General features: G+C 45.1%; 3 protein-coding genes across 3 annotated transcripts; 1 reads left to right on the top strand and 2 right to left on the bottom strand.

Annotated features, from left to right (window-relative positions):
• Positions 1-1,782: 1,782 nt before the first annotated feature.
• LOC136653928 (olfactory receptor 4Q3-like) lies at positions 1,783-2,721 on the bottom strand. The gene has a single exon (XM_066630795.1). The coding sequence runs from the start codon at positions 2,719-2,721 to the stop codon at positions 1,783-1,785; it is 939 nt and encodes a 312-aa protein (XP_066486892.1).
• Positions 2,722-11,841: 9,120 nt separating this feature from the next.
• LOC136653926 (olfactory receptor 4Q3-like) lies at positions 11,842-12,618 on the bottom strand. The gene has a single exon (XM_066630794.1). The coding sequence runs from the start codon at positions 12,616-12,618 to the stop codon at positions 11,842-11,844; it is 777 nt and encodes a 258-aa protein (XP_066486891.1).
• Positions 12,619-22,500: 9,882 nt separating this feature from the next.
• Positions 22,501-23,433, top strand: LOC136651777 (olfactory receptor 4D5-like). Its single transcript, XM_066628454.1, has one exon. It carries the CDS (start codon positions 22,501-22,503, stop codon positions 23,431-23,433), a length of 933 nt encoding a protein of 310 aa, XP_066484551.1.
• The last annotated feature ends 2,169 nt before the right edge of the window (positions 23,434-25,602 follow it).

The raw sequence follows: 25,602 nt of genomic DNA, 5'->3' as shown, positions 1-25,602 counted from the left end.
AGGTCACTGGTTCGAGGCCACCGGCACCGTGCGACCTTGAAGCAGCTGACAAGCTGAACTGAGCTATTCCATCTGCTCTGAGTGTGGGAGGATGGAGGCCAGAATGTGCGACCAGATCAAGAAAGAAACATCTGAATGTTGTGGTTTCTTGACAGATAGAAACCTTCTTTCAAATTGTAAAAATCCCTACGGGGATTTAATTTGCCTGCCTATGTAAACTGCCTTGCATAAAGTCTAAGGGAAATCTGAGGACCAAGAAAGGCGGTATAGAAATACCTGTATTTTTTATTATTATTATTATTATTATTATTATTATTATTATTATTATTATTATTATTAACCATATTTTGTGAAATGTACCTAACAGAGAAGTAGAAAAGCAATTGATTTTTTGGGGAAGAAGCTTTTGAGAAACTCTAAATTTTTAGCCCAGTCCTTAAACTGAGATGAGAGAAAGAAGGGTGAGTGGAAAGGAAAAGAAAGCATATTAATAAGTACCCACAGATGATATGGTTGGGGGAAGCCTTGCAGGGACCTGAACAGATTTGGAAATTCTGATTTCATGCAACATGGGGTGACCATCGGCTGGTCAGAACCCTTCACTATTTATGGGGTTTTGGAGTTGCTGCTTATGTACAGCTCTCAAAATAAGCATGTTCACCTGGTTATTGGGGTGTAAAAGGGGTTCTGGATGTTTCTGCGCTAGTGTGTTTATGTGCAAACTGGTGTTTGGATGGATTCAGAGCAGGTGCTGATGTGCCTCTTTCTGGCACACAATCAATGGGAACACTTCGACTCAAAATGCAGGTGCGCAGGGCACATTACACAATGGGCACCTTTGAAATGCAGGCACAGCTTCAAAACAAAGAGGTGACAAGAGGATACCAGAAAGACACTGATGGAAGGTGAAAGATGCATCACACGCATATTGCAAAGGCTGCATTCAATAAACAGCTACACTGAAAGGGAGCATTCAGGGATGGCTTGAAAAATACAGACACAAGAAGGAGGTTAAATAACGGCACATATTTAATGGAGACTAGGCAGTGAATAAAAAGTTTGCATAATGGGAGTACATACTTTTCCCAGGGTGGGTGACACAAAGTGGCACCCAGAATTCAAAATGGAGTTTTTGAGGCTTGATCTGAGTTTCAGGAAAAGCAGCATCCACAGTTCATATTTTTCATCTAGATTATATGGATTCGTACCATGATAATCCATGCTGGCCATGCAGGATTGGACAAAAATTGACTTGGGTAGGCAATTTTGGCTTGAGTGGTGTTGCTGCCTCAAGGCATTTATGGTACTATGTGCAAGTACTGTGTACCAATGAAATAAAAGAATGGAATTCAGAAGAATCACCACAACGAATAGACTGGCCTGAGCCATCCTCCATTGTTTGCTCCAGTCCTGGTAGCCTGAGAAATCTTCCCTCTGAATCTGGTGGTAGCCATGATGGCCATGCCTGCATGAATCTTTCTCTATAACCATCTCTGAAACAGTAGCCCTCATCCTCCCATCACATTCCCTAAGGTATAGTGCAACCCCATAGAAATTGCAACATCCCAAAAACACAGGAGAAAGATAAGAACACAATTCAATGAAAATGTCATAATACAAACAATGTATATCAATTATTATAATAAAAAATATTTAATCCTCATCAATCTCATCTATTATAATAATATTACAAAATAGTAATACAGAATTGGTGAAACTTAGGTCTCACATGGACAACAGTGGACAAAGTTCTAGGAGCCTATGAAATGAAACTTCATACATCTACTCCCTTTGATGCAGCAGCAGGAGTTTACACTTGTGATTCAATTTCCCCATGGCTCCCTTCATCTCTTGGTTCCTCAGAGTGTAGATCAGAGGATTTAGGGCAGGGGTGACTACCATGTAGAACACAGAAGCCATTTTGTCCACCTGAGAGTGGGAGAAGGGTTTAAGGTAGACAAAAACCATGGGTCCAAAGAAGAGGCCAACCACTGTCAGGTGGGAGCTGCAGGTAGACAGAGCCTTCCTACCACCCTTCCCAAAACGGCCACAGAAGGAGGCCAAGATGATGACATATGAAACCAGTACAGCCAGACAGTTGGGTAGAGTTATTAAGCCACCACTGATCAGCATCAGTATCTCAACCACATAGATTTCTGCACATGCCAGCTTGATTACCTGTGGGATGTCACAGAAGAAATTGTCCAACACATTCGGTCCACAGAATGGTAGCTGGGCTAAGACCACTATCTGGATAGTGGAATGAATGAAGGCTCCTGTCCAGCAAAATATCAGTAGACTGAAGCAGCGTTGCCGGTCCATGATGGATGTATATCTCAGTGGGTGGCATATGGCCACACAATGGTCGTAGGCCATGAGAGTGAGGACAAACATCTCTGCACCCCCAAAGAGGTGCAGACCAAACAGCTGGACCATACAGCCACCATAAGATATGATAGAGAAACTGTTCAATAGGTCAGTCACTAATTTGGGGGCAGCCAATGAACCCAAAGACATGTCGATAAAGGACAGATTGGCAAGGAAGAAATACATGGAACTTTGAAGGAGCTTGGACTCAGACCACACGGTCACCATAATTACGAAGTTTCCCAGAAGGGCGGTGGTGTAGCAGGCCAAGACCAGGACAAAAAGAAAGAGCTGTGCAATGTGGGAACAGGAGAAGCCCAGCAAAATGAACTTTGAGATGGTGGAGCCATTCATGTTGATGGTTGGTTCTAGTGCAATTTTTAAAAAATGAAGTATGTGAGCGATATTTCAACCCAGACACAAATTTTTTTAATCATTTTATTCCTGTAATTTATAACCTGACTTTCTATATAACAGACTCTTTTACCCTCCTGGAATTATGAATAAAATCAAGGTGATTCCACTCCTCTTTCTTTAGTTCTCAACTTCTAGACCTTTTCCAGGCTCTTTCCTTATGACTATACACACACAATGGTTTTCAGGCAATATTCATTGTTGTGTGTGAGCATGTCAAGGTAGAAATACAATAAATCAGTCACTGGAAAGAGCATGAATCTTTTGAAATAATCATGTGAATAGACCAATTAATTATATCTGCATCTAGTTCCTTATGAGGACTTATTTCAGTTTTTCTGTTTGTTTTAATTTTAGAACACATTGACCCCAATCTCCAACCCATACAAGAGGTCAAGTTGGCCTAAACTTTGAATAAAAGCAGTACAATAAAAATACTGAAAACTTAAAACAATAAGCAAGAATAAAATAAACTGAGCAATAGATAACAAGTTTTTTAAAAAAGGTTTCTGGGATTTGTTTTTATTTGCATCTGCTAAACAGAAGGAGTACAGAAGGATTTTGTAGGCTATGTAATTCACTGAAGTCCCTGATTGATGGAAATGCTTCTACTGTAACTTCTGAGATTCAGTTTCTTAGGAATTTCTTAGCCCTGTGATTCTTAATGACCGTTGAGATTTTCATGATGCTGAATTCTATAAAGAGTCCTAACTCCTGTCTCTGTGCAGGAAGAATTCAGAACTGGCATACAGACAGGTAACTCTTCCTGCAGTGGCTTAGAGATGGGATTTGATCTCAGGGAAGTGTGCAGGCTTTCCATGCAGAAGGTCACAGTTCAATCTGTGGCAGCTCAGGGGGTTCTATCGGGCCAGTCGCTACAATGCTGCATGTGACATCCTGAACTCTTTGGAGGAAGGGAGGTGAAAATATTATTCATAATATGGAGCAATCCCTATACATTCATGGTGCTAATCGTGATGATGACTGGTACTACTTAAACAACCCAGTTCTATCCTTTTCCCTACTATAGCATGCAGACGCACCAAAACTGCATGCTGGACGGGAGGAGGGGGTGATCAGGAGGCTTGGGAAAGGTAAGGAAAATTCTCTTACCCCTCTCTAAGCCCCTTGAGCCAATGGGTCTCCTTGGACCTGCACAAGCTATATAGCTCTATTCCAAGAAGAGCTTGGCTTTATTCCAAGAAGACAGTGGGGTTTGTCAGGAGGCTCCAGAGGGCATAACATCTGGTGCTTGTCAGGCTGGGAGACATCCTCTTCCGTCTCCAACATATCCCCTTCCCCCTTCCAATTCATCCCAATCTGCTCAGCTCCCCACTCCATTCTCTCTGTCCTCCCTAGTTAGGGGCCAGTCCTATGCAACTTTCCAGCACTGATGCAGCTGTGCCAATGGGGCATGTGCTGCATCCTGTGATGAGGGAGGGCAATGGTGTAGCTAGAGGGGGTGCAAAGCACTAAGTTGGGCAGGGGGCCTCACCGTGGTGTGCAGGTGGCCCCTCCCCGTCCCCTTGGGAGCCATTTTGGGTAGTGGGAGCATTCCGCCTCCATTTTGCTCCCAGCACCCAGAATGGCTCGGAAGGGGAGGGGCCACGTGCACTTTGCGATGAGGCTCCCTGCAAAACCTTGTGCTTTGCATCCCCTCTAGCTACACCACTGTGGAAGGACAGTCACAAAGACCTCCTCAAGGCAAAGGAGCATTTGTTCCCTTACCTTGGGACCATAAAGCAAGTTCCACAGCAGAAAAGCTGATTCCAGCAGACAAACCTCTTGATAGGATTGAGCGGTGATTCCCCCCCCCCCAGAACTGCACAGAAAACAAAGTAGTTGCAGTGTAAGTACAGGGAAGACAGTGTAATGGAAGATCAGAAGATCATCAGGTGGATGATGTGGTGCTGACAGCGATTCCCTGTTTTGACAGCTGGTTGACAGCTCTGGGAAGGGCAGGGCTGGCTCCACAGCTGTAATCAATCAAGGCCAATGGAGACCTAGTTGGACACCTGAGCTTCATTTGACCTTGATGGGACTCGAGCTAACAAGGTAGCTCACAGCTGAGCTGCATTTGGACTTAACAAGGGGCTGCAGGATAAAAGGCAGCTTCAGAAGGAGCAAAGGGCTGACCAGAGCGGGACGCTGACCAGAGAGAGAACCCTGACCCAGAGGGACACCTGGACGGACTCACACTGGGAGAAGGGGACTGCCAGAACTCTGCTGGAGGACACACAGAGGAGAGGATTGCCAGGACCCTGCTGGAGGAGACACTCTTCTGGAGAAGATAGAGGAAGGGACTACTGAGACTCTGCTGGACACACACTCTGCTGCATTGGACTGCTACTGGGAAGATTGGACTGGGAATACTGGACTGGGAAGATTGGACTGCTTTGGAGATTGAACTGTGGACTTGGACTGGAGGTGTCAAACCTTCACCCACTGAGTTAAGTGGAGTTTTGGGGAGGGAAAGCCTCTGGACAAGAGGACTTGCAGGGAGTGTCTGTAGCAATAAATTCTTGTTAATTGCTATAGATAAGGAGTTCTGTGTTCATTTCTTTGCACACCACAGCTGTTGTTTCTTGGAAAAGGAGGGTGTTAATTAGCCAAAAAGCAGGCATTAGAAGGGAGTTGGGATATTTGGATGGGACAAATTGGCGTAGTCGGCAGGATTCAAAAATTAGGATAGGACAGGCAGAATCCGCACACCCCTTAGCAGGCAGTGCTTAAGAAGCCATTGAATTGTATTCATAACAATTATCAAATCACCCTCAAATGACTTTCAAGACATGACTGTGATTGCTGACAATTCAGAACTTGAATTGTGGTTGCAACAATTCAGAACTGCAATTGCATAGCAAAAGAAACAGAGCAAGCATCAATAACACCACTTAGGTGGTGGTTATAGTGTCCAATGAAGGCACTGGACACTCTGTTCCAATCATGCAAAGCAGATCCCCTGCAGAAGCCTTCAGTGTCAATCAACCATTCCTAAGCCACCCTCCAGCTTCTCAAACTACTGTACTCACCAGCATGAGAAAGGAAGTAAAAAATATCAGGTAAGCAAAAGGAAGGAAACAGGAACAGAAGGTGTTGTGACCCAGAAGATCCTAATGAAAATAAATGTCACTGAGGCACAAAAATGAAAAATGTCCCTCCATGCAAATATGCAAATTGATATTTTCTCGGACAAATATTGTTTCTCCCAAACTGACTTCAACCTCCCTTGAAAGTAAGAGGAAGACTCCTGTTGAAATCCCCTTTATAGTATCCTCCTTTGATCCACAGCCTTTTGATTCCACCCACTGTGAACAATGCCTGAGGTCCCGTCTTGGCACTGACACAGTTGTCAGCACCCTGGAGAGAGCTGCCTGCTGTTTGGTCCCACATGGGGTGATTAAAATCTAAGAAGATCTGGAACTTGTTGTATGCAATAGATATTATGCGGCCTGGGTGCTGTCAAGGGTTTTTTCCCACCGGGGGGTGTTGAGCTGAAGCCAGCAAAATCAGTAGTTTGTGTGTATAATTTTAACCCCACCATTCCTTCAAGAAATTCAGTGTCGCATACAACCTCCCTGTAAGGTGGGTTGAGGATTCAAGGATGCAAATACCCCGTAAGATACAGAGGTGTAATGGATACCAAGTTGCCTAAGGTAACCTATGGACTCCATGACTGAGCAAAGATCTCAACATCAATATTACTTCGTCAAACTGCAAGACATTAGCCTCTACACTACCCTGGCTCTCTGTTAAGATTGTCACATGGCCAGTTTTGTCTCTTTTGCAGTGTCACACATGAATGCTCAGGACTTGCAAATGAGGTATCTTGTGTTGGCACAGAAAGTTCCCTAGGGGAAACTCCAGAGCTCTCCAGGAAGAATTATCAGGCTATAGCAGGGGTGCCCAAACCCCGGCCCGGGGGCCACTTGCGGCCCTCAAGGCCTCTCAATGCGGCCCTCAGGGAGCCTCCAGTCTCCAATGAGCCTCTGGCCCTCCTAAGATTTGTTGAAGCCCACACTGGCCCAATGCAACTTCTCTCAGCGTGAGGGAGACTATTTGCCCTCTCGTGTGAGCTGTGGGATGAGGGCTCCCTCCACTGCTTGCTGTTTCGCATCTGTGATGCAGCAGTAGCAATGAAGGAAAGGCTAGTCTTGCTTTGTGCCAGGCCTTTTATAGGCCTTGAGCTATTGCAAGACCTTCATTCATTCATATAAGTTCATCTTTAATATATTCATTTATGTAAACTTATGTAAATTTATTCATTTAAATGTAAAGTGATTCTTTTTTTGCCCCGGCCCCCGACACAGTGTCAGAGAACGGATGTGGCCCTCCTGCCAAAAACTTTGGACACCCCTGGGCTATAGCATGAATATCATGTAAGAGTATCATGAGCGACTTGGAACAAGGCTGGTTAAAAGTCAAGTTTCTCACTCCTGAGGGGAGATTGAGGATGATTTGAGTGCTTCTTTGGGGTAGGACTCTGGGGATGGGATTCACGAGAAGCAACTTTACAGGGACTGTGTTACTGTTAGGGCAGCCATTCTTGTGGGTCTGCTGAGGTCCTGGGCTAAATGTTAGCATTTTCAGGTAAGTGCCAGGGACTCCTTCAGTCCATCAGCCAGCCTGGCTGCATTGCCACCCTTCTTGCTGGTGCTCCCACTCTTGCTATACAGGTCAGCTTGGTAGTAGAAATTGTTCAGCATGTTAGGTCCATAGAATGGTATATGGGCACCATCTACCCTCCGTTCTATGCTTCCCCTCTAATGTGCAGAGGTAGTAAACCAATGGTTGTGTTCTAGGTTGTGCTCTCAGTTTCCATTCATTGACAGTGACAATATCCCTGCTCAGTGGCCCACTTGAGGTGTGTATGCACCTACAATGTGTTCAGGTATCATTTGCACTGCACAAAGTTCTTGTGTCAAAATGACAGTAGGGCCCTGACATTCAGTCTGAAAGCTACTTTTCTGGATGCAGAACATTTTAAAGACTTACAGTATGGAGTCTCCACTTTCTGGGCAAGGCAATCAAGTAGATGGTGGAGTCTCAGCTTCAACCTATTAAGCATCCCTATATCAAGACAGGTTATCCATCCATCTAGCCCAGCATAGTCTACTCTTGCTTGCCAGAAATTGTGAAGCAGAGGCCTTATCCCTGTAACCTACCTGCTCATTGTTCATGGCAGGAACCAGATTTGTGAAACATCTGCTGTGCTTTCCAAAAATGGTCCCGCAAGCAGTGACTTGTGCCAGGATCCTATTCCCTTTTTGAACCCTCCAATGCCCCTTTTCTTTCCTTGAACTTACACCAGCAAAATGGCTGGCATAGGTCCAAGGATAACCAGAGCTGATTAGGCAGCTATCAAGGGGTAAGTCCAAAATGCCTTTGCAGGCTGTCTGATTCCCCACCACCACCAGCAGAGAACACAGTGCAGCCTCCATTCGCAAAGCTGCATGTTATAATGTGGCAGGGGATATGCTCAGCTGCAGTGGTGTCACTAGGATTTGCACCACCCAGTGTGGAAGGCCAGTGCATCAGCCCGCACATGGACCTCTTCCCATACAATGGTGTTTTGTTTTTTTGTTGTTGGTGTTGGGCTATAGCTTTTGACAGTACTTTTTTTGTTTAAAAAAAAAGGTGCAGGAATTCACAACTTGTTAATCATTTATTTATTTGTTTATTTATTTATAAACCTTTTTTATTGGAGAAATAAAATATTTTATGTGCTTCCCCCCTAAAGATGAACTTACTTCTGAGTAGACATGCATAGGATTGGGCTGTCAATCGCCACATCCTCTTCTCCCAGCTACTTTTTCTACACATGGGGAAAAATACTGTACAGGTGCACTTATATTGTGTAGTATGTAGTGTGGCACTACTTCGAGGAGAGGAAGCAGTGAATGGATTCTCAAAAATGGCTTCCATGAGTTCCATGTAGTAAAATTACTCTAAGCAACTGTGGGAGTAAGAACAAAAAAGGAATTCTTACATGAGTGGGGTCCTTAGGTGCACATAGAAACAGCTATGTTTGCAAACAAGCGATAAAATATGGTTTAATTCAGGTATCAGAATACTCTGTGTCTTTGGGAAGGTGCTTGGCATGCAATTGTATGTTCTCTGCTGCCTTGAGCAGCTGCTGTGCATTGCTGGACAGGAGCTGCAAATGCTGGCTGGCAGAGGGCATGCTTGTGGGGGAAGGATGAGGAGGATCTCTGGGAAGGCTGGACAGCACATTGTACACATGTAGAATCCCTTTTCACCAGCCCTTAGCATATGAAAATGGGTGCAGGTATATATCTCTGCCAGGATTAAGAGCCCAATCCTAGGTATGTCTACTCTGAAGTAAGTCTTGTTCTAGTCAATGGAGGTTACTCCCAGGAAAGTGCCTAGGATTGCAGCCTAAGAGCCCAATCTTGTCTACTCAGAAGTCCACTTTAGTGAATGGGGCTTACTGTGGATAGGATGGCAGCCTCAGGGCCCAATCCTGTGCCTGTCTACTCAGAAGTAAGTTCCAATATAGTGAATGGGGCTTCCTCCCAGGAAAGTGTGGAGAGGACTGCAGCCTCAGACCCCTTCCTCTGCCTGTCTACTCAGAAGTCAGTCCCACTAGAGGCAGTGGGGCTTCCTCCCAGGAAGGTGTGGAGAGGACTGCAGCCTCAGAAACCCTCCTCTGCCTGTCTACTCAGGCTGCAAGGATAAGACACTTTGCCAGGAGTAAGCCCCATTGAACACAATGGAACTTGCTTCTGAGTAGACATGCATAGCTTAGGGCTCTCAGGCTGCAAGGCTATGACACTTTCCCAGGAGTAAACCCCATTGAACACAATGGAACTTACTTCTGAGTAGACATGCATAGGCTTGGGCTCTCAGGCTGCAAGGCTATGCACCCTTTCCCAGGAGCAAGCCCCATTGAGCACAATTAGACTTACTTCTGAGTAGACATGCCTAGGCTCGTGCTGCAGATTGTCATGGGTCTGCACCAGCCAGCTTCCTTCCCCTCCTCTGCCAAGCCAGTACCTGGGCATTCCATGAGTGCCACAGCCTGTCTCCCTGGCTGGCTGTCCATCCTCCTCGGCATCGGCGCATGTCGCCCGCACCCTACACTGGCTTAGAAGCTGCGCTGGGGGCAGAGCACAGGGGGAGGGGAGGCGGGCTGGGCTCAGGTGAGAGCTTGGAGATGGGGCAGGAGGGGGTCATTGTGCAGACAGGCAGGGGCCAGGTGCCCGCCCACCCTGCACCCCCCAGCACCCACCCAGCTAATGCCTCTGTTTTGCTCCCCCCCTTCCTGGAATGCCTCCAAAGGGAAGGGGCCCCTGCAAAAAGGTGCCGGAACTCCGTCCCGCCACGTTCCATTAGAAAAAAGCCCTGGCTTTTGATGGAATAGAGATATTTCAACGCAGTTCATTTCATTGCATTCTGCATGAAATCACACATTGAATGATATATAACATGATGGTACTATTTGAAAATACTAAGATTTTAGAAATTTTGGACAGTAGTGGTGTCACACACACACCCCCTCGTGCTCGTCACCTGGTGCAGCCTGCATCTCCTGAACCCCACCCCCCAGCGATGCCACTGCTCAGTTGTCATATGTTCTGAGCACACAAATGAAAGCATACATGTTTAAATTGTAACTGGTGTGGTGGACCATGGAGTCCATGGGAGAGGATTCATTCATTCATCAGTAGGAACACACTCTTGACCTCCTCGAAAATACTCATGTTCATAGCAGTCTGCATTCTACAGCTAGTGTATTACCTCTATCATAATTCTGCTGAGATTGTCTATATCCATACAATGAGATACAATCCAAAGCACGCTATTCATAGATGCAGTCCACTCTGATGCTGCTGAATCAGCAAGCAAAATACAGGACCTGAACATTTCAACTATTAATGATACTCTTTGATTAAGTTCAAAATTATATAATAAGGAATATCAACCATTTGAAATCATTTAGCATGACAAGCACATTCAGTAACAGGCAGTTACATATAGAAAAAAATTTGCAAGATAATATCCATAAGCATATCAGCAAGCAATTAATTAAAAAATGAAATAAAACTAAAAAAATATTTAAAATATAGTAGGTACTCGCCTATAAGGCAAGAAATTTCTGTCAATAAATCAAGTGTAAAGCCTCATCTTATCTGAGAGTCACATTGTGGCAGCCAGGAGAAGCCCAGAGGAGAGCAAGAGGCCAATGCAGAGATAATTAAAGGCAATTAGTCTCCCGGGCAACGAGGCTGCAAGCTGCAACCAAAGTTAACCTTTTCACTCCTCCTGAGAAAAAAGCAAGCAAGGGCTTGACACCACCATTTTAATCAAGCAAGCCTCCTTCTCTTTTGCAGGATCACACCTGACCCTTCTCCACCCTCATTCTATTTTGAAAATGTTTGGCAGATGTTTGGTTTTTAAACTTTACCAGAATGTAATTGTCATTTCCATCTGAAACAAAGTCCAAAGCTACAATGCAATGAACCATTACTTGAGAAGAACACTGATGGAAAGCAATGGGTCTACTTCTGAGTAAATCAGGTTGCAACTATGTGTAGCTGAGCTTGCTTGTGCTCACTGCTTGTTGCTTGTCTCTCCACTGTGAACTGAATTGCACACTCCCAGTTATGTGTTATACGTTGTATAAGTTGAGCCTCTGGCTTGACACACTAGGCACCTTAAAGGATTAGATTAATGGTCCTACTGGTATGTTTATAGTGCACTTATTCTGATAGTGTTCAGAAAAAGGTTGCGAAGACGAGAATTAAAAAAGTTAATGAATAAAAATGTATCATATGATCTTTTACTATATTTTTATTAAATTAGAGACTATACAATTCTTAGGTAACAATTACTGATAGGTTATTTTTCAGGATCAGGCTTTGGATAAAATAAGACAAAATTATAGTCAGACACCCACTCTAAGTTTAACCCCCCCCCCCAACTTATCCAATGATCATAGGAAATGCCATTAGTTTTGCTCAAAATCTGCTCTCAACTTATCTGTGAGATCAGCTTGTGCTTGAGTTGCTGCAGAAAGTGCAAATAATCCATTGAAGTTTAGGGCTCACGTATACAACAATGTAATTGATAGGGAAAGGAAATCTTGCACTGAGGAAACAGGAGGTGTCTACACTTGTTTTTCAATTTCCTCATGGATTCCTTCACCTCTTGGTTTCTCAGAGTGTAGATCAGGGGATTGAAAGCAGGCGTGACTACCATGTAGAACATGGAGGCCATTTTGTCCACTTGGGAGCTGGAGGAGGTCTTCAGATACACAAAAACAATGGGCCCATAGAAGAGGCCAACCACTGTGAGGTGGGAGCCACAAGTGGACAGAGCCTTCCTACCACCCTTCCCAAAATGGCCACAGATGGTGGCCAGGATGATGACATATGAAAGCAGCAAGGTCAGAAAGCAAGGTAGAGTTACTAGGCCATCACTGACTACCATGAGTATCTTAGCAACATAGGTTTCTGAACAGGACAGCTTGATTACCTGTGGGATGTCACAGAAGAAATTATCCAACACATTCACTCCACAATATGGTAGCTGAGACATCACCACTGTCTGAAAAACGCTGTGAATAAGTGCTCCCATCCAACAAAATACGACGAGACTGAAGCAACATTGTCGGTTCATGATGGTTGTGTATCTCAGTGGGTGGCAGATGGCCACATAGCGATCATAGCCCATGACAGTGAGGAGGAACATTTCTGCACCTCCAAAGAAGTGGAGACCAAATATCTGGGCCATGCAACCGCTAAAGGAAATAGTTCCGCCACTGTTCAATAGGTCAGTTGCTAGTTTGGGGGTTGCTACAGAGCCCAATGACATATCGAGGAGGGACAGATTGACAAGAAACAAATACATGGGGCACTGAAAGAGCCTGGGCTCAGACCACACAGTTACCATGATTAGTAAGTTTCCTACAAGGATGGTGATGTAGCAGGTCAAGACCAGAGTTAAAAGGATGAACTGAGCACAGCGAGAGCAGGAGAAGTCCAGGAAGAAAAACTCTGTAATAGTAGACCCATTCATCTTGATGGCTGGTTCAAGGCACAGAAACAAATGGAACACTGTTAATCTGCAGGCCCTGCACTTGGCTTCTGCTGGACATAAGTGGAATAAGTGTGGATTTCTGGCATACACTAAGAGCCCAATCCTATCCAACAATCCAGTGATGGTGCAGCCACAATGCAGCCACAAGGTGAAGCAACAAACATTCCCTTACACTGAGTAGACCTCCATGACTGCTGCCCCACCACCACCACAGGATGCTGTGCACACCATAGTGACCCAGTTGCATCAGCAGCCAATAGTTGGATAGGACTGGGTTCTTAGCTAATACCTCCCACAGTAACTAGCATAGCAGTGACAACTGAGGACAGGCTGTAATTCAGTAGTAGAGTGCTGGTTTTGCATGAAGTTCCCAAGTTCCGCTCTACTATTGCACTTAAAAATACTGCAAGTTGCAGGGCTGGACAGTTCAGGGCTATGAAGACATCGTGATGCAGTAGCCAGAGTGTTGTACAGAGATTGGGGAGACTTGGGTTCAAACCATTACTCAGCCATGAAGATCACTGGGTGACCATGTCCAGTCAAACAGGCTGAATTCAGCCTATCTCACAGGATTGTTGTGAGGAAAAAAGGAGGAACATGCATGCTGCCTGAGCCCCTTGGAGGAAGAATGAGACATAAATGAAATATGACACATACCTCTGGTCTGATCAGGACATTTGCATATTCCACAAGGATTTGCTCTTTTTCATTACTGGAGTTCTGAAGGCAGAAAAAATATGGATTTAGGTTGTGTCCTACCTTGAAACTTCATTCCAGGGAGAGTCATCCCATGTAACCGATTTTTAATTTCAGCATAAGAGAGTTCAACTGTGCAAAAAGATTCTCTTCAATATCTGTAGCAATTGCTTGCTTTCCATACAATAATAATTTTATACTCAGAACAAGTAGATCTGTTGCTTTCTCTCATCATAAAGTACTGGAGAACTGAGTCTAAACAGAGTCTAAAAATGTGTAGGGCCCAATCCCAATCAGCCCTTGGGCCGGTGCAAATTCCTTGTGCCAACCCGGAGGAGTCGCCAAAGTGCTGCAAAGCACCTTGGTGCCACCAAGAGAAGAGGAAGGCTGGCACACATCCATCCACTGCCCTTTGGAGGCCAACAAGGGCCTTGCAGAGCTGGCGCAAGGGTAGGTTCACGCAACCATGTCAGACTAACGCAGAGGCTTGGGGACGGCTGGGCCCAGGAGGGGGCATTCCAGGGCAGGGGGAGCCATAGGCAACCCCATAGGCAACCCCAACCCTGCTCTGGATATGGGGCAAGCCAGCTGGTCTGCCTGTTCCATCAAGGGTTAGGATTAGGCTGCTAGTGTTTTTGTTTGCTTTGGTCAAGACACATTTCATTAACATTCTTTGAATGTTTAATTTGGGGATACTCAGTTGTGAGCGGTAAATACAGAAACAAAAAAAATAGAGATAATGTATCTATTATTGATATTGCATCAGGAAATGAAAGCTTTGAATTTTCACATTGCTTTATTAACAAATTAAATTCCTTATATAAAGGCTCATAATTATATTTATACAGAATTTACACTGTGTTTTTTAATTGTATACCTATGTATCATATAGGCTTCTCTGTCAAAATTAAAATCTCATCTGAACAAACAATTTAGATTCTCTTTTACTATATATTTGAAAGGGGGGAATATTTTGCATACATTTTTTCAGCTGCCTGAATATTCCATGCAAAATACTGGAGACTTATTACTATCAATGAGTGGGTGGGAAGAAGGTGGAAATATTAGACAATGGCAAAACTAACAGCTTTTGTACATGTAAAAGCAGAGAGACAAAATGAAATGACTAACTTTAAATGGTGTCCATACTGTATATTTGGCACTCTGTTACATTCCTTTTTCAGTGTTACTATGTGGAATCGATGTTGCATTGAGCAATTTGTATATCAGAATTTTTGGAGAGATACGGCCTGATTTTAAAGTATTGTAAATATGCACTGGTATTAACAGTAAAATTTTAAATAAATCTTTTCAGCTGCAATCCTAACCACATTTTCCTGAGAGTAAGCCCCATTGAACAAAATAGGACTTACTTCAGAGTAGACCTGGTTAGGATTGCACCCAATATCTATAGCGCAAAAATTTTTAATTTTTATAAAGCGCTTTCCATACTTTGATTAATTGTCTGGTAATGTTCTGTTCTTTTTTTAGCTGTTACAATTCATCATATCACTTTAATCTCCCTTTTTTTTTAAATGAAAACCACTTGGGTACAATCCTAGCCTACTGAAACAAGCAGGCCTACTAGCCTATGCTGTATTCAGTGCAGGTTTGGTGTGGCCCGGGTGTAACTCAGAGCAAAGGGATTTTAGGCACAAATCCTAACCAATTTTTCAGCACTGACACAGCTGCGCAATTGGGGCATTTGCTGCATCACGGAGGCCTCCTCAAGGTAAGGGAACATTTCTTCTCTTACCTTAGAGCCATATTGCCCTTACCTCAGTGCTGGAAAGTTGGTTATGATTGTGCCCTTAGTCCCCTTTCTCCAAGCCACGCCACAGGCTGCCCTATGGAGTTACTTGGAACTGAGCACATTTCATGGGCGCAAATCCAAGCAACCTGAATTACACCGCTCAGGCCACAGCCAGGGGTTGGGATCTAGCCTGCGCTGCCACAGCCAGCCCCAACCCCCTCCAGGGCCTGAGCCTCCCCACAGACCACTCTCCCCCTGCACTGGAATGCCCCTCTGCCTCTGTTCCTCGGTCCTCCCCCACCCCCTATGCTGGCCTACCCAGGCCGGCACAAACTCACCCTGTCCCAGCACAGCTCTGGCTCTGCTGGGTCAGAGCACTTTGGTGCACTAGCCCAGCCTGCTCCCGAGTAGTGGCAAACATACTTTATGGCATGTTCATGACAGTCAGGAGCTGGCACAAGGGACTTGTGCTGGCTGAGGGCAGAGGTAGAATTGGGCTTCCTGAGTGTTGCAAAATTGGGAACCCCAAAATGTGATAATTATTCCATTTACACCAGTAGCAATGTCAGTAGCAGCCTTAATGATTCACAGTCAAACATATATATGAATTTAGATTTTGAAACAACCTGTAGCTGCAAATAGAGACTTAACCAAGGAAAGAAAAGGAGCAGTTTTAGAAGTCTACACAGAAATAGAAAGAACTGCAATACTCACAGTTGTTGCAATTCACACTCGAAGGAGATTTTGGGCTAGCACCTTCCATCTCAGTGGTCAAAGCTTCACTGCACAGTAACACTTCATTCTCTGATCTTTCAAGAATGGTCAAAATGATGGGAGAGAGAGATGCAAGAAATCCAGGTGTGCAAAAGGAAACAGAGGGAGGGATGTGGTGGGGTCCAGAATGATGCTCTTATGAAAATGAGGGAACTGTGGTTGCAAATGTAAATAAGTTTCTCAATGCAACTATACAAATAGGGGGTTTGAATGAAAACACTCGTACCAATACTCATTCCCCACTTCCCAAGTTCTTGTATTTTGAAAATTACTGAAAATTTTGAAAAGATCTGAAAATTAAGAGAGCCTCTCATGTTTCCCTTGATATAATCTTCTAGCAATCTGAGGTCCTTGGATTTTACCCTCTGTATTCAAAGCCTCTTCCTAAGGCTGGCAAAGACATCCACATCCTGGACACTGCTGACTGGTGCTCAATCCCCAAAGGGATAATTATGAGACTGGTTTTGAAGTTCTTGTAAACAGCAGAACTTTTGAGGGCTTGTGTGCTTTTTCCAAGTATTTATTCCCCCGTGGATGAAGAGCTTCTGTCAGCAAAAGTTGCTGCATGTCATTTATTTAATTTCTACCCCACTTTTCCTCAGGATGGTGAACATGGTTCCTTTCCCCTTTTATCTTCATAACAACCCTCAAATGTTGACTAGGCTAAGAGAAAGCAGTTGGCCCACCATCACTCAACTGAGCAAGAAACCAGTAACTCTCTCTAGGTTAACTGCCCAACCCTATCCCTGACCACATCATAGTATTCGTGCTGATAGAACACATATTGCATGCTTTGGTGGGTGGGGGGTGGCCATTGGACAGCCTGCAAGGGGTAAGAAGTTAGCCTGTCTGATCACCTATGGGTCTCCTCAAACCTAGGCCAGCCTAGGACTTTGCTGGCCCAAGTCTGAGGAGAGCCAGAAGGGTGGGGTAGGCAGAAAAGTGGAATATAAATTCTGATGTGCACAACTGCTGCTGAATCCACCCCCTCCCTCCCCCAACACAACCCTGGTTCCTCCCCTACATGCCCTACTTCTCTCCCTGCCCGTGGATTGTCCCTGCTGCCAACTTACCAGCCTTTTTGGAGCCTCCTGGAGCCATTTCCATATACATCAAACCTCTTATCATTTGTGGCAGTGGCCTGGCAGCATCCCACAGTAGCCTGGCTTTTTCATCACCATAAAGGATGTTGCGCTGCAGAAACACTAGTTCTGGCACAAGGCCCTAATAAAATCAGGGCCTCAGGGTCCGATTCAGATCTTTGTGCGCTGGCTCATCAACGGTGAACACGCCACCAGATCCAGAGCCCTCACAGCCTGACACGGGGGCTTCTTGATTCTGAGCCAGCTAAACAGCCACCGCAGAATTGAGTAGCTCCACTGAGGGACGACTTCCCTTTCTCAGGGGAAGTGGACAAATGTCCCCTTCTCCCAAAGAGCTGCCACCGACTGTTCAGCACACTCAGGATGCTGTGGTAGCCATTTAGGTGCCAGGGCAGCTCCACATGCCGGGCAACTAAGGATTGGGCTGCCCATTGACTAATTTAACATGCACAGATTCTCCCTCATAGTTTTCCCTGGACAAATGTGCTTTTTGCAATGAACACATGAACACATGCATGCAAAGACATGTCCTAGATCTTCTGGAACCTGGTGGAACGGCAAATGATACCACCTGCTGCTTTAAAAATTACAGTCTAGCCACAGAGCTAAAGAACATATGAGAGTCTGCACTGTCTCAGTGCCATCTGCTGTTGGTTTGAACGATTGCATTAACCATTTTTCAGCCAAGTACAACTCTGATACTTATTGATTCAGGCAGGAACATTCAGCATTTGATAGCTGCAATATCTTCCCCACATTTTTTTTGTATGGCAACCATGAAGCCAAGAGCTGCTTAAGTGGAATTGCCCTACAACTGTCCAAAGAAACAGAGAGGGTTTTAGCAGCCATCTCGCTCCTTTTGAGCTCTAGCTATGCTAAGCAGGCCCTACTGATAATTGGCAGTAATTCAAGTTGATATCTTTATTAATTCTACTATTATCACCATCATAATTATTTTGCACAAAGAGAGTCCGGTCCAACAAGAAGCTGACGGAACATACCAAGATCCAGGTCTACAGAGCTTTCGTCCTGAGTACACTTCTGTACTGCAGTGAGTCATGGATTCTCCGCTCACAACAGGAGAGGAAACTGAACGCTTTCCACATGCGCTGCCTCCGACGCATTCTCGGCATCACCTGGCAGGACAAAGTTCCAAACAACACAGTCCTGGAACGTGCTGGAATCCCTAGCATGTATGCACTGCTGAAACAAAGACGCTTGCGTTGGCTCGGTCATGTCGTGAGAATGGATGATGGGCGGATCCCAAAGGATCTCCTCTATGGAGAACTCATGCAAGGAAAGCACCCTACAGGTAGACCACAGCTGCAATACATCTGCAAGAGGGATCTGAAGGCCTTAGGAATGGACCTCAGCAAGTGGGAAACCCTGGCCTCTGAGCGGCCCGCTTGGAGGCAGGCTGTGCAGCATGGCCTTTCCCAGTTTGAAGAGACACTTGGCCAACAGTCTGAGACAAAGAAAGAAAGCCCATAGCCAGGGAGACAGACCAGGAACAGACTGCACTTGCTCCCAGTGTGGAAGGGATTGTCACTCCCAAATCAGCCTTTTCAGCCACACCAGACACTGTTCCAGAACCACCTTTCAGAGCACAATACCATAGTCTTTCGAGACTGAAGGTTGCCAATATTAATTTTGCTTATTTTGTGTGGTTAGTCCAAAGGCTTTCAAATGTCTGACAAGGATTTTAAAAAACAAAAACCAAAAGATTTCAAGGACAGCAAAACAATGGCCATTTCAAAAAGCAGCAAGCAGAGCCTCTGCATAGAAAGCAAGTTGAAAGCCAGCAACTGGTCAGTCTAAACATCTAGAAGGTTGCAACAAATGTTAAGGTCTTTACATCAGTCAGCAATGTTGTGAGGCTTCCTGAGGCTAGCATTCCATAATAGAGGCACCTAAATGCAAGGTGACCATGTCTTGTCACAGCTCCTCCCCACTGGGCCTCATACCTGCTGAAGGCTGATTAGTTTCCCTTGGTTGACTCACCAGTACAGCAAGCAAAAGCCAGAGTCAGTTCCCAGTCCAATCAACAAAAGTTGCCAAATCAGAGTCCAAAGTCAATATGCTGGGTCACAGTCCAAGGTCAGACTCCAGGTAAGCCAGTTAGTCAATGCAAGGTGCCAAATCAGAGTCCAGAAATGATATGCCTGGTCACAGTCTGACCCTGTCCTCCAAACGTTCACTCCTCCTACAACCCACACCACTAGTTCCTCCAGGTGTTGTTTATATGCTTGCAGGTTCACTTTAGCCTCTAGTGGCTGCAGCTGTGCAGCACACCTCCAGCCACCACCTGGGCTTTAACCCTGCATTTACTTAGAGCAAGGAGCACTGTGGACACCTATCTCCTCGGTAATACCTTCCATGATGTCACTACAGACCAGATGTCCTCTTTTTCCAGGACATGTCCTCCTTTTTAGCTTCATGTCCTGGAAAATCTTTAATGCCCTTCTTTTCCCTGTGAGCAGGTAACACAGAGCCTTCTTGGAATTAATAAATTATGGCTGCAATCCTAACCACACTTTCCTGAGAGTAAGCCCCATTGAACACAATAGGACGTACTTCTGAGTAGACCTGTTTAGGCTTGTGCCATATATGGAATAAATTATATGTAATATAGTTTTAAATTTAATAATAAGTAATACAGTGTTTAAATTAACCACATGAGGTCAATGAGTGTTTTTAGCTTTTATTTTGTCATGTCTTACATTTTTGGATGTCCTACATTTTGGGGGTACCTTGTCCTCTTTTGCAGTTAGGACATCTAGTCACCCTGCCTAAATGGGAACTACCTCCATTGATAGCCAAGGTGTTCAAAGTGAGAGAGAAAGCTCTGTCCTTGGTGCTGGAATTCAGATGGGGTGGTTGTTTCTTTTTGCACTCAGGTGTATCAGCAGTTTATGTAGCAGTCTCTTAGTAATTGGGTACCTATGTACACATTCACCCTTTAGGGCAGGGATCTCCAAACCCCGGCCCGGGGGCCAGATATGGCCCACGATGAGCTTCTATCCGGCCCGTGGCCAGCCTGAAAGTCTCTGGCCCACTTGGCCGAACATGACTGGAACTGTGCTCTGGTTGCATCTGCAGGGTGTTCTAAGGGCTAGAGAGTTTGAATGAATGAGCCCGTTCATTCATTTATTCACTCATCTAAGTTCCATCTTATTTAAATAAATTTTATATTTAAATTTTTTTCTGGCCCCAACACCATGCCAGATATTTGATGAGGCCCTCTGGCCAAAAAGTTTGGAGACCCCTGCTTCAGGGTAACTTGGCTTCCACAAGGAGCCTCTTAAATCACCCATCAGTGCAGACTGGTGGGATCCAATGATGCGCATGAGCAAAGTATTTGCGCGCATACGTGGGCTTGCACTGTGCAATCTTTCCTGTAAAATATGTAATATATTTTTTGTTCTCATCTTGTACGCTGGAAGAAAAAACCTTGAAAGACACTTGAATTATTCCTGGCTTGTCAAATTCTGGAACTGGATACTCAGTGGATTCTCAGTGGATACTGATCCACTGAGAAGCTAGTAAGAATTCTTTATTCATGACACATTCGAATTATCCCTTCATGGGGCTTTATAGCACCTAAAGTTCTCTGCTTAGGAGATAAGGTGGTTTAACAGTTATGAAATTGATTTATATATTCATCGTAGACACATCAACTTCCCCATATCCTAATTTCTGCATCCTCTCCACAAGCAATGTTGGAATGTCAACACTCACTCCCTGTGCTCTGGAGGTTTAGTCCACTTTCCACTACAGATGAGCAGTGAGTCATCACATTTTAACCCATTTATGCCCAGCCCACAGGCGTACACATTTGATCCCTGTTGCATATATGCATTGGGCAGAAATGGCTTTTAATAACTCCCTTTGCAGCACAGCCTAAGAGCATCATATCACCAGCTTATCAAGAACCATTGATTCATTCACTGTTTTTTGCCCCTTCCTCTTCCAGCCTCAGATCTGATATATCATCCTGCTGACAAACCCTGGCGGCAGTGCAGTCTCTGTGTGCCTAGACTGGATGCAACCTTGGGAGGTATGACTATACTGTTCTATGCTTTTGTTTGGGATGGTGGAAGTTAGACAGAAGTCCACCACTACTTCTGTGAAGGCAAATGGCTATAATGCAAGAGGAAGATCTTTTGATGAAACATGCTGGAGGCTGAAATCTTGCAAAGAAAATTTGACTAGGGGAACTTGAATCTAATCTAGCAAGGCATTTTTCAAGTTCCGTGTACTCCTTAAGCCCTACTGCAGAAGAATTAATGTTAAGAGAGCATGGATGTGCACTTTGCTTTGCAAATTTAAATTAAGACACTGATGGGCATCCTCAAGGACAGAAGATCACACATGACTGAAGTTAATCTGTAAGGTAATGGGTATATTTAAATGGACACTGATCAGCGCAAAATAAACACAGCAAGGTGAAGTGATCAGCCAAAGAAAAATAGCAGTGATTATTTTTTTTAATGTTGCCTGTGATTTCAAAAGCTTGACAGACAGATGTGACCAGAAACAGGGAGACCTCTGAATTTCCAGTTAAGCCATCCATCTAATCTAACTGTCCAGTCAACTGTTAAAATACTTTTTGGGCTGCAATCCTATCTACACTTTCCAGAGAGTAAGACCCACTGAGCGCAATGGCACTTACATCTGAGTAGACATGTATAGGACTGCATCATCAGTCAATTGCAGGTAGTCAATTAACTCCCTGCCTGTGAATGAATGAATTGATTAAATGGCAATAGATTGGAATTCAATTGGAAATTATGATTTCCTAAGTCCCTTTTGGTTCCTATTTTACTTGTTTTTCTCCATTTTAACAAAACAGAGTTAACTATTTAGGACCTCATCTTGAAGTCAGTTGAATGACTGACCTACTTTGTATCACTAATGCCTCTACCTATTATAGTTATTTCTGAATTTCTCTGTGACATTACGCTTGAGGCAGCTGATAGGTTAGGTTTCTGGATGTCATTTTCTTGAACTCCAGGTGATTTGGGGAGACAGATCATCGAGAACAGTTACTGTGCATGTCAGTTTTATATAACTAAATTGGGGGGAGGGGGGAGCAGTGTGCATGCTTACTTCTATATAACAGTTAAATTGCTAAATAAGGCAGTAGGGAGGCTTATTTCAGTTGTTGTGACTAGAGGGGGTTTGTGTGTGTGTGTGTTGTGTGTGTTTGTTTTAATTCCCACAGGATCATTTGGAGATGTAGAAAAAGAAAATGTGTTTTCTTTCCAGTGTCTGCTCCCATTCCATGGGTAAATCTTCTTCCAGCATCCATCAGTGAGGCCTAAGCGAACAATGGACAGAGAGAACCACACTACGGTGGCGGAATTCATTTTCCTGGGACTGGCCAAGGAGCCAGAGGTGAAGTTGCTCTTGTTTGCTGTGTTCTTGGCTGTGTATAGTGCAACTGTACTTGGCAACCTTTTCATAGTGGCCCTGGTGGCATGTGAGCCTGTCCTCCATACTCCTATGTACTTCCTATTGGGGAATCTCTCCTTTCTGGATTTCTGCTACTCCACCATCACAGCTCCAAAGATGCTGATTGGTTTCCTGGCCAGGGTCAACACCATCACTTATGGCGGGTGCCTTTCTCAGATCTTCTTCTTCCACTTGATTGGGGGCATCAAGATCTTCCTTCTCACCATCATGGCCTATGACCGCTATGTCGCCATCTTCCACCCATTGCGCTATGTAGTCATCATGAGCAGGGCCGTGTGTGGTGGGCTGTTGTGGGCCTCCTGGATTGGGGGCTTCATCCACTCCATTGTGCAAGTGAGCATCATCATGAGGCTGCCCTTCTGTGGTCCCAATAAGCTAGATAATTTCTACTGTGATGTGCCCCAGGTGGTCAAACTGGCATGCACCAATACCTTTGTGGTGGAATTGCTCATGGTGTCCAACAGTGGCCTGGTGACCTTGATGTGCTTTGTTGTATTGCTTGTGTCATACTCCATCCTCCTGGCCAAACTTAGAGCAGGGTCTGGAGTAGGCCAGAGCAAGGCTCTCTCCACTTGCATCTCCCACATCACAGTGGTGGCCCTGATTTTTGGACCTTGCATCTACATCTACATGCACCCCTTCCACAGCTTCCCCACAGACAAAGCTGTCTCTGTCCTCTACACTGTCATCACTCCCATTCTGAACCCTTTTATTTATACTCTGAGGAACAAAGATTTCCACACTGCCCTGGAAAAATTCAAGAGAAGAAAGGTGAAATTAACTCCTTGACACCAGTCAATGCAATATTTATTGCTCATTATGTATATGGGTTGTTCACAGTTTCACATAGATGATGTGCAAATCCAGTGGCAGGGAGCAAATGCCCCCAGTGCTGCTTCCACACAGTGCTCCAGACCTTGTGAGAAGCTTTGTAAAGCCTTCCAGTTTTCTGAAAGTATTGTTTAAGACCGTGCGGAAGTCTCAGAATGTTTTCCCAGTTGGTCTCAACATTGCACGAGGCTCCATGGTGCTGGGTAAGCAGGGGGGCCACATGGTGCAGGGGCTGGTATCATGGACCTTTGCCCCATAGTAGGGCAGGTCCATTACTGTTTAAATTAAGATTTGCTGCTTTTAGAGGAATCTGTTCCGTTTCATTAGTTTCTGTCTTTCTTCTAGGAAGGTCAAGGCATTGCAGTATACATGGGCTTTCTTGGAGATTGCCCATCTAGTCACTAATCAGATCCAAAACAGCTTGCCTTCAGATCTCACCCAGAATCTGTGTGATTGGTGGATAAGCTTCTGTTCATTTTGCAGTAACTTCATTGCCATCATCAATACCACATCACTTTATGCAGTCTTGCCATATAGGAAAATTTCCCTTGGCTCTTGGAGGCCAAATTTGTACAAAGGGGGGGGGGAAATCTGAACCACTCCCCCCCCCCACAGTTGCCATTATTGGAACACAATAACATTGGAAAAATGTTTTCTAACTCCATATTTAATAATTATTATAACGCTGTGATTGGATTCAAAGGAGGACATTCGACCATATGTTGGTAGCAGCTGTTTTGTACCAGTGATGTAGAGTGGGTACAAAGCACTAAGTTTGGAAGGGCCTGGAATGGCTCCAAAGGGGAGTGGGAGGGGCCACTTGCATGCTGCGGTGGGGCTCCCTGCAAAACTTAGTGCTTTTCACTCCCTCTGGCTATGCCACTGTTCTGTATAATCTATCCTGGGTTATCGATGGGTTATCGGAAGACACAACAAGTGGAGCCTCTTCCCCAGCAGGGTGCTGCGAACAAGAACCCGGCAGTAGGCATCTCCATCAGGTGGCAAGGAGGATTCTCAGGGTGGGGAGAATGTGGGAAGGGGCCACACAGAATGTGGGAAGGGGCGGAAGGAGGGGGTCTGCAAGGGGGCAGAGGAGGTGGCAGAGCCAACTCACCTGACACAAACCTCCTCAGTTTTGCACCAGATATTTTTGGCTATTTTTCAGGGTTGGGAATGACTGCAGCAAATTTGCCACTAGTGTCCCATTGTGGTCCTAGGAACCCTGGTGAGTGGCAGCCACTAGCATTTTCCACCAGCAGTCCACAGAGCAAGGTTTTCCTGACAGTGATTTTTTTAAAAAATGCATGTAACATGCACATATAAGGGGGAAGAAATCATGTGCTGGGATTCTGTATTGAAACTAATGGCACAGCCATATATTTCAGGCATGAAAGTTAGTGACCTTGGGCCAGCTGCAGTCTCAGGTACCTCACAGGGTTGTTGTGAGGACAAAAGGAGGGAAGGAAGCCTGTCCAGCACGCTGAGCTTCTTGGAGAAAGGACGGTAGAAAAATGGGGAAAATAAATTTTTACTTGAAACGGCTCGACAACCAAAAGAGGAGTGTTGAACTGCAACTCGCAACATTTGCACACCTGCTTTTTAAACTATAGTGGGGAGAACCCTATCACTATTATGCACACATGGTGAAACCCTAAAGAAAGCCATTAGGGGCAGAAGAGAGGGTGTTTTGCCAGATTCCCGGTCCAAGTTTCACTTAGAGAATTATGCCCACTCTAAGCTAATTAGGTCCCCTTCTTTCCCCAACAATGACCCTAGTTCTGCACTGCTGGACCCCACCACCAGGGTAGCTCGCCTGTTCGACCTGCCACTGGCATAGCTAGAGGGGGGGCGGCACACTAAGTTTTGCAGGGAGCCTTCCTGCAGCATGCAAGCGGCTCCTCCCCCTCCCCTTGAGAGCCATTGGCCTCAGTTTCCCCCCTACCCACATGGCTCCCAAGGGGAGGGGGAGGAGCCACTTGCACATTGCAGGGAAGCTCCCTGCAAAACTTAGTGTGCCACCCCCCCTCTAGCTATGCCAGTGCAACCTGCAGAGGTCCTCCTTCTTCCTCTCTCCTGCCACTACAGCAGCATCTTGGTCCTCAGCAGGTCTTGGGTGTGGCAGCCACA

This window comes from Tiliqua scincoides, chromosome 5, assembly GCF_035046505.1.
Source record: "Tiliqua scincoides isolate rTilSci1 chromosome 5, rTilSci1.hap2, whole genome shotgun sequence".
NCBI lineage: Eukaryota > Metazoa > Chordata > Lepidosauria > Squamata > Scincidae > Tiliqua > Tiliqua scincoides.
This window is presented reverse-complemented; position numbering and strand designations above follow the sequence as displayed.

What these genes read in the sequence shown, in the direction of transcription:
- LOC136653928 (XM_066630795.1), bottom strand. Translation starts at nt 2,721, where the DNA reads ATGAATGGCTCCACCATCTCAAAGTTCATTTTGCTGGGCTTCTCCTGT.
- LOC136653926 (XM_066630794.1), bottom strand. Translation starts at nt 12,618, where the DNA reads ATGTCATTGGGCTCTGTAGCAACCCCCAAACTAGCAACTGACCTATTG.
- LOC136651777 (XM_066628454.1), top strand. Translation starts at nt 22,501, where the DNA reads ATGGACAGAGAGAACCACACTACGGTGGCGGAATTCATTTTCCTGGGA.